The 9218-nt window shown below is 43.5% G+C and overlaps 1 protein-coding gene across 1 annotated transcript; it reads left to right on the forward strand.

Annotated features, from left to right (window-relative positions):
- Positions 1 to 4462: 4462 nt before the first annotated feature.
- rassf1 (Ras association domain family member 1) lies at positions 4463 to 7874 on the forward strand (the record flags this gene model as incomplete). The annotated part of the gene is made up of 6 exons (XM_080000978.1): positions 4463 to 4757; positions 5032 to 5156; positions 6487 to 6591; positions 6743 to 7028; positions 7504 to 7619; positions 7725 to 7874. The coding sequence occupies 6 exons, from the start codon at positions 4463 to 4465 to the stop codon at positions 7872 to 7874; spliced, it is 1077 nt and encodes a 358-aa protein (XP_079857104.1).
- Between the last annotated feature and the right edge of the window lie 1344 nt (positions 7875 to 9218).

A 9218-nucleotide genomic window follows, 5' to 3' on the forward strand; every position in this document is an offset into this window, starting at 1 on the left:
GAAGATTTACGACGTGTACAAACGACGGAGAAAGGAGGGGAGAGCAGGAAGGGTCGAGGTTTCACGCAAAAGACGGTGGCCAGATTTTCTGTGGCAATTTTTTCACCTCACAACACCTCCGAGCCACCTCTTAACTCAAAAATGCAGACCGACCGCTCATCTTATTTGAGCTCAGCTAAGTTTAGCTTAGCGTAAAATTGCACAACAACCCAGTGCAAAAATGTCCACGCCATCACGCCCTTCCCTCGCTACGCTTTCTTTTGTCAAGTTAACAATTAATATTTCTTTCAAAAAATATGAGACACTCCAATGTTACGGTAATGTAGAGGTACATTACAATGTCCTTTTGCGGTGACGCGTGACAGTAATATATTTTTTTAAATAAGAAAAGCATTTCGGACATGTTTTATGGTGGTTTCATGAGAATGACCCTCATGGTGCCTCATGGAGGAGCCGGCCATTCCAAATCCATCGACTGAATGAACACTCGCCGGTTATTTTCTGTTCGGTTTCCCTCCAATAAACTCGTGACTCCAATAGGTCTCGACCAGACAAGCAAACAGGCAACCGGCACAACTCAAAAAACACAACAACGTGTTTGCATGACACGAGTCATTGTGTCCGTCTCTCTCTCACAAACACAGGCGATAACGCAGGAAACACTAATATTGACCGTCGAACAATGTGCTCCGAACCCAGGCTGCTCAAACAATCGTTATCCCCGAATGTTATGACGGGCTCAATGCTCCCTCTCGTTTCTGACCATAAATCTTTAGATACAGCTTTCGGAAGACAAAACATTCCTGATTAACATCCGCTGTCTGGTACGCGCCCTTCATCTCAACCGTGTTTTCGGGAGAACGAAAGGACGTTCAAGGCACTCAAGTGGATCCACTTCTAAAAAAATGTAAATAAAAAAACCCTTAAATAAATTGCGCTGAAACATCAGAAAAAACTACCGACCTACTCGTGGTGGCTGCGAGAGCCTTCATCGGGGCGTCCGGCCCAGCGAGCGGACAGAGTACGGCCTCTTTAAGTTCATTACCATCATGATAAACCTGATCCACCGATCACAATGATGGTTCATTTTGTACGTTTGGATGAGGAGACAAAGACAGTGGTCAGAAGATTTACTTATTAGGTACCGGTACAAACACGCCCCGACACGCCAGGTCGCCTGTAAATGCAAAGAGCCCCGATCTCTGGGGCGGGCTGGTTATTATTGTCTCTGTGGTGACCTTTACTGGCATATGTCACAACACTGTACGATAGTGTGAACGCAACACATTGCTTTGCGACACAAGTTGACGTACAACAGCGATCCGTCATCCGTCAGCGCAGAGAATATCCTATTTGTGATGTCACACAAGCGGCCACTAGATATGGGACAAAATAACATGACCTTATAATGATCACATGGAAAGCACAGAGCAGTTAGAACACAAAAGACAAATGGGGGTGAGTGCGATGACCCATCATTACCATAAAAATGACATCAACAGGTATCAGGTGCGAACGTACACAACATCCGTAAGTATTCGCAAATAACCAAAAGCACAAATCTAGAAGAAATTTATGAAAAAGTAAACAGGAGATGTCCTTTCTTTCTCTGATCACTGACTGAGTGACCACTGTGACCAAAGAACACCAGTGGAGGCGATAGCTAGTGTTCACTATGATCACTTCTCCTCTAGTAGAAAATAAACTATATATGGGCCACGGGACTACAGCACTTAAATGGAGTGAGAATTTACATAACAGCCCCCCTTCTTTGGGACAACATATTTAAGCCTGGGGCATTTTTCCCTGGGAATGATTATCCAATGGCCCTTTGAAAGATTGAAGAGTCCGTTCATTGTCAGGATACTGATCACTTCTTTATAGTTTGTTAGACTTATAAAACGATGAACAGTCTCTGTTACTGACAATTTGCTTTTTGTTACAGCAGCCAGACCTTAATTTAGATTCTAATTAAGTTTCTGGAAACACAGACTGAATCCAGTGGCGAAGCTTAATGATTTATTTATCATTCAGGAAAGCATTATTCTCCTTCTGATCCAACCTATTAAAGTAATGTACGTTATTATTATTATTATTATTGTTGTTGTTGTTTTGTTGTTGTTGTTGTTGTTGTTTTTGTTGTTGTTATTGATGATGTTATTACTATTAGAATTACTATTATTTTATCATCTTGATTATAATAATAATATGATTATTATTGTTGTTGTTGATATTGTAACTTCTTACAATTACATTTAATGTTGTTTTATGATCTTGGTTCTAATAATAATAATAATAATAATAATAAGAAGAAGAAGAAGAAGAAGAAGAATAAGAAGAAGAAGAAGAAAAAATATTATTTTTGTTGTTGATGATTTTGTTACTATTAGAATTAATGATTTTTTATCATCTTGATTATTTTATTATTATTATTATTATTATTATTATTATTAGTAGTAGTAGTAGTAGTAGTAGTAGTATTATTATTATTATTATTATGATTATTATTAGTAGTAGTATTATTGTTGTTGTTGTTGTTGTTGTTATTGATGATGTTATTACTATTAGAATTACTATTATTTTATCATCTTGATTATAATAATAATATGATTATTATTGTTGTTGTTGATATTGTAACTTGTTACAATGACATTTAATGTTGTTTTATGATCTTGGTTATAATAATAATAAGAAGAAGAATAAGAATAAGAAGAAGAAGAAAAAATATTATTGTTGTTGATGATTTTGTTACTATTAGAATTAATGATTTTTTATCATCTTGATGATGATGATTATTATTATTATTATTATTATTATTAATAATAATAATAATAATAATAATAATAATAATATGAGGATTAATAATAAGAAGAAGAATTATTACTTAAACGTGAATCCTGGGAGTGAACTACACGTTTTATAATTGCTTAATGAAACCCTAATGGAAAATATAGGATTGCCAAAACGTTGGGTGAGGTTTGTTAACTTCGTTTTTTGAACACATTTCCCCGTCACGCCGGCTCAGCGTGGACGCGGTTCATAACAGCCCCCCCCCCCCCCCCCCCCCCCCCCAGGGCTCCCGGTCCCTCCCCGCAGTTTGGGTTTTACACGCGGATTACGCGCGCTAATCCCGCGGTCGGCCCGTGCACGCGCCATTCGAGGAGCGTGCGCGGCGTCGCCCCCACGGAGGGCAGCGTTTCCACGCCGGGCTCGTCCTGCACGACGCGCGTGGGAGGTGGTGGGACGAGGTAAGGGGACTTCGCGGTGTCCCGCCCGGACGATCATTCCGTCGGTGAGTCCCGGTGAGACCGGTGGCGTCCCGTGTGGGCTCCACGCGCCCGTCTGCGCCGTGCGTTCGCCGCGCGGGGGCTTTATTGCGACCCGCGCGCACTCGGTGGGAAACGACGCGGAGAACCTCGCGAAACAGCGCCGCGTTCCCGTCGACAATGTCGCCCTTGTTTATCTTGCGTGAATAATTGTCCCGTTCCGTGACCCACTTGGCCGATGGAGCCCGTCGGTGGTTCGGTATTCTGGTCACAATGCAGACGATAAACCAGCAAGTTTCCCCAGAAGCAACTCATCTAAAGCAAACCGTTTTATCGCAATACATTCTGCGTTTGTTTGTACCATTCAGATATAAAACTTTGCTGACCAGCTGTAGTATTCGCTTATCGATGATGTGCACGAGCACCATGCCAATGTAAAACTGTCGTAAGTAATAAAAACAACTGAGATGGGATGGGATTTTACTCAAAATCTATAGATTTGTTTGATGAAGATATGATTATTATTGTTATTATTAATGACATAATACGTAAAACACATCATATCCTTATAATTGTAAGTATACGGCGCTTGTGTGAACAGCCCCTGTAGTAACTGACAGGTTCAATATGAAAACCATATAGTTCTAACTGTACAATTCCCCTCGACAAGGAGCAACATGAGTTGAGCACATTTGCAGCGGATTATCTTGTCCCACATATTAATATAAGATTATATGTCCTGGCATCGAAAAAAGGTTAATCCCTTGTTTTTCCTTTTGTGAAGTCCATATCATACCACACTATACTATATGATTTTCTTTCTTTCCATATTTTAGATGTTTTGATAGGTTTTTGCTGTGAATATTTTTTAAAAAGCAATAGATATCGTTGTGTTATGTATGTTGTTATGTATTCTGGGATGCAATAACAATTTCCTCAGGTCCCCGTCGGCCTCTCGTTTGGGCTCCGACGCTCACTAACCCGGAGAGGAATTGAATCATGAAGCCGGGCTGATGCCGACAGAACATCCTGCCTGTTACATCGCCTGCCTGTCTCCTCACCGGACACGCTGGAGCTCCTTGGCGAGTTGAGGTGTTTGGATCAGTGAGAACCCGTCTTAAGACACAAAATGTTGCGCGTCGCTCGCCCTGGCCGTCACCCGCTTCCGTGACCCGCCCGCCTGTGCCTCATGCACGATGTCTAAATGTGAGCTCATCGAGCTGAAGGACCTCAGCGCCAATGACCCCATCGAGCTGGCCGCCCCGCGGGCCAAGGGGGCCGCTTCGCCGTTACCCGCGAGACCCCCTGCCGTCCGATCCCCCGTGGTCCGCCTGGTGGGGGACAACGTCAGCGTGGAAGGGCCGTGGTTCCACCCGGCCGACGCTGGGAAGGGTCATGACTTCCAGCCCTGCAGCTACACCCACCTAACCTGGTGTGACCTGTGCGGAGAATTCATCTGGGGTCTCTACAAGCAGAGCCTGTGCTGCGCGAGTGAGTACACCGTCCACATGGACGGAGAGTGAGGCGGAGGGACGGAGAGCGAGTGAGATGATTATATTGAATATTATCGTCCGCCGTTTTCTGCACAATCCAGGCCTCTCGCTGTGCAGTGACCGAGTCCAATATCAATTGCAATCAAAAGTTAATATTTAATTTAAAAAACTATCCTCGCATGTAGCTTTAACCCGTGATTAGAAACAATGCACGTGCCCAATCCTGCGCTCTTCCTCTTTTTCCTTCCCCGTCTCCCGTGTCCCGCGCCCAGACTGTAGCTACACCTGTCACTACCGCTGCCGGCCCCTCATCCAGCTGGACTGTAGCACGGACAGCGCTCAGTCGCCCGACCACGCAGACAGCGCCACGGACGCCATAGAGACGGACACCAATGTGGTGAGGAGGAGTTGGAAGCCATTTGTTGGGATTTCGAGTAACGGCGATGCTTCGTCATGGACTCTCTCTGCATGCGCCGCAGCTACCACCCTTAACCCTATGGATGACAACCGCCTCTGCACTTGTTCTTCAATAGATTTAAAAGATCTAAAAATGTCAAACACAAGGATAAAAGAAAAGCTAAGGGATTTGTACTGCCTGGTTTTTAGAGTGTTAAAAGGGTTGAGCTCTCCAAATCTAGCACACCTTGTCTAGACAAATGATTATTATATTATTATAATAATATATTACTATACGTGCCACCGTGTGTCTTTCCTCTGACGCACACGTGAAAACGTGCAGATGGAGGCGACCAGATTTACCATTGCTGTCAGCCGCCGCTCGTTTGCCGTATGTCCACAACTTTACAGATTTTATTACTTCTGCCTTTGTCGGGGTATCTATACCGCCAGTAATTTGGGAGAGCGCCAAGGGGAGGAGGTTGCCAGGCAATGCACAATAGCACAGCTGTCTTGTTTGAAACTCACCAAAATGTTTAGAATAATGTGGGACAACGCATTTAAAGGAGTTAGTCAAGTCGAAAATGTGCATTGGTCAAGGAGGTCTATTTGCCAATTATTGACATTATCTGCCAAAAACATAATTCCATACTGTGTTATTGTATGTATAATTCTAAGAAATATTATAGGCGTTCAATTAGTTGTGGGTCGACCCTCCGATGGGGTTTAATTCCTGGGGAGGGGCACATCAGCACCTGGAGGTTTAGCGCCTTTTATTTTCAGAATGAGCTCTCACCAGAAGGAGAGAGAGACAGGGAAAGCAGCACCACTGGTGTCGTTCGGAGGCTGACGGTGACTCTTGCACAGCTTCATTGATTCTGTTGCACCAGCCGCCTCAAAGTGTGGAATGACCCGGGGACGTTCAGCCAGAGACCAACTCTGTCCCCGGGATGAGTTGGAATCAGAGCCGTTCGATTTTTACGCAACATGCGCGTCTTTCCCCCGTGGAGGCAAGACGGCTGGTGGAGCTGGTGAGACTCTTGACGCGGTGAATTGACCAATGGACTATTTATTTTTATTTTTATGTGTTTCTTAAACGTGCGCGTATATAAGCTGCCGTCATTTTTCTATTTATTATTCAGTTTTACAAGTGGGGAATGAAAATAAAAAATACACTTCGAAATGCTTAACGATGCACTGATATTCAGCTTCACGAATACTATCGATACTCAAACACTCAAGTCCTGGAAGATGATGGGGCATATTTCTTCTCTCATATTTTATATAAATATGATAACATTTGTAATGTTGTAACTTGTTTTTCATTCCAGGATGAACAGGTTGACTGGGGTAAACAGGAGTTGACTTTAGGTGAAATTCAGCAGAAGATTAAAGAATATAATGCCCAGATCAACAATAATCACTTCATGGTGAATGTAAGTAAATCTCGATTCATATTCATCATCTGAACCACCATTATAAATGACATGTTCCACCCAGATGCACAGATTGAATGATGTGTACATATGTTAATGATTTCAATAGTCGCAGTGTGTAATTGAACGTACACATCTGTCCGCTTTTCAGAATAAAGACGGCTCCTACACGGGCTTCATTCGGGTCCAGTTTCAGCTGGCTCGCCCCGTCACCCTCCCCCCGCCGCGGAAACTCTCCCTGGTCCACGAGGCTCCGGGGCGGGGCCTCGCCAAGCGCCGCACGTCCTTCTACCTCCCCAGAGACGCCGCCAAGCACCTGCACGTCAGCTCGCACACCAGGGCGCGGGACGTGATCCAGGCCCTGCTCAACAAGTTCACTGTGGCGGACAACCCCGCCAAGTTTGCCCTGTTCGAAGGCACCGAGCGACAGAACCAAGGTGAAGTTCCGAAGCGTCGGCTGAAGGAATGTTGGAGAATGTTCTAGATATCAAATGAACATTAGATGAGATTAAACTAATTGTCATTGCACAGAGTACAAGTACTGAGGCAATGAAATGCGTTTCACCATCCTATTAACTGACGTATCTAGGATCTCATCTTCCGACTACTAGAGGACCCGCTCTACCTCCTGAGCCACTGTGCCCTATACAAAAAAATTAAAAATTCAAATTAATAAAAAAACAATATGCATTTCACCATCCTAGTAACTGACGTATCTAGGAGCAGTGGGCTGCCATATAGAGGTGCCCAGGGAGCAGTTAGGGGGTTAGGTGCCTTGCTCAAGGACACATCAGCACGCTACCAGGAGAAGCCGGCGATCGAACCGTCAATTTACTAGACGCCCCGCTCTACCCCCTCAGCCACAGCCCCCACAAGGTCACGACGCTCTCTGCGCTTTTCCTCTCTCCGCAGTTTATTTGCGTAAACTGTCCGACGACGAGTGCCCGCTTCACCTGCGTCTGTGCGCCGGCCCCAGCGAGAAAGTCCTGAGTTTGATTCTGAAGGAGAATGAAACAGGAGACATAAATGTGAGCGTGAGGCATCGAAGGGAGGGGGAGAAAATCACGACTTATTCAACGGCCTGTGCGCTCGTCGACAACGTGCGTTGAGAAACCTTTTTCTTTCCCCCACAGTGGGACGCCTTCAGCCTTCCGGAGTTGTGCAACTTCCTGCGGATCCTCCAGCGCGAGGAGGAGGAGTACGTCCGTCGGATAGTGAAACGCTACGCCCTCGCCAGGGACAAGGTGAAGCAGGCGATCGCCGGCGTCGGCGTAATCGGCTGATTTTGTCTACGGCGAGGTGAACCGAAACCGGCTGGCGGTGACTTTCGGAGATGGAGTAGAGCACATGCAGCATCTGATGGTGATGAAAGCAAAATCGATGTATTTCTGCAGCACCGGGAAAGGGAGGAACTGTATCCCACGTTTCTATGGTTACCACTGTCGTTTAGAACTGGAAGGGAGAAAATGTCCTGATGTCATTATGTCTGTGAAAACGTAGACTATCGTACTAGAATATTTATAGAATATTTATAGAATATTTATAGAATATTTATAGCGCTTTCAGGGGACACATTTGAGTCTTGTGTTCATTATTTTCAGTAGATCCAGATGGTTTTACTCATTGTACCTCTACGTTGCCCTAATCAGCAAATTCAGGTTGTTGAATTAAAATATAGTACTGGGGCAGGACGTTTGCTTTTTGGAGCGTCTGACCATTTTGAAATGTCTACTAGACGCCTCATGTCAATCCACTGAGTTTTTATACATTTATTAATATTTGGCACTTTAATTGACTTATCAAATGAGAAATGAATGAGGGAAGTTAGAAAGTGAATCAATCAAATAGTATATTTGTATTTCAATTACCTTGAATTTATGTGAATTAATAAATTACTTTACATGACTTCGTCCACATGTTCTGAATTGTTCTAAATTTGTTTTAATATAAACAGTTACCTCTTCTAGTTATGCAACAAAACACAAGATTAAAGGAATATTTTTTCCTTCAAAATGGGACATTTTTATCAATATGTTTGCATTAAGCTGATATGCAGTGGTGGGAAGTAACAAAGTACTTTGCTATTGTACTTCAGTGCATTTTTTAATTATCTGTATTTACATTCAGTATTGGGGACTTTCGACTTTTTACTCCACTACATTTCCAACACAGTCATGCTACTCGAGTAAAATCGTTTTTTTTAACTGGATTTATCAAATTGCTCATTAATGATTGATTAGGTCCATAATGTTATGACACCAACAATATTATTTTATTATGACTCGTAATCAGGATCTATATGAAAAGCACAGCCGCACTTTAGCCTTATTATAGTCTTGTTATATCAGGGATATGACAAGTGCTTGTACTTTTAATACTTAAAAGTACATTTAACAGCAACGACACATATTATTTTACTTGAGCAAAAATGTCGATGCGGTACCATCACTTTACAATTTGTACTTTTACTCCAGAAAAACGTCTTGCGTTAGTAATTCCTCATGCAACTTTTTTTTTTCAAATGTTATATGAATGTGGATCCGATGAGTGGCGCTGCCGCGTCGTGCTGCGTTCCCGTCAACCCGTGGGGGGAAAAAACCGTACACGAAGAAGAACCGCAGCTAGCC

Source organism: Zeus faber, assembly GCF_960531495.2.
Source record: "Zeus faber genome assembly, chromosome: 5".
Taxonomy (NCBI): Eukaryota; Metazoa; Chordata; class Actinopteri; order Zeiformes; family Zeidae; genus Zeus; species Zeus faber.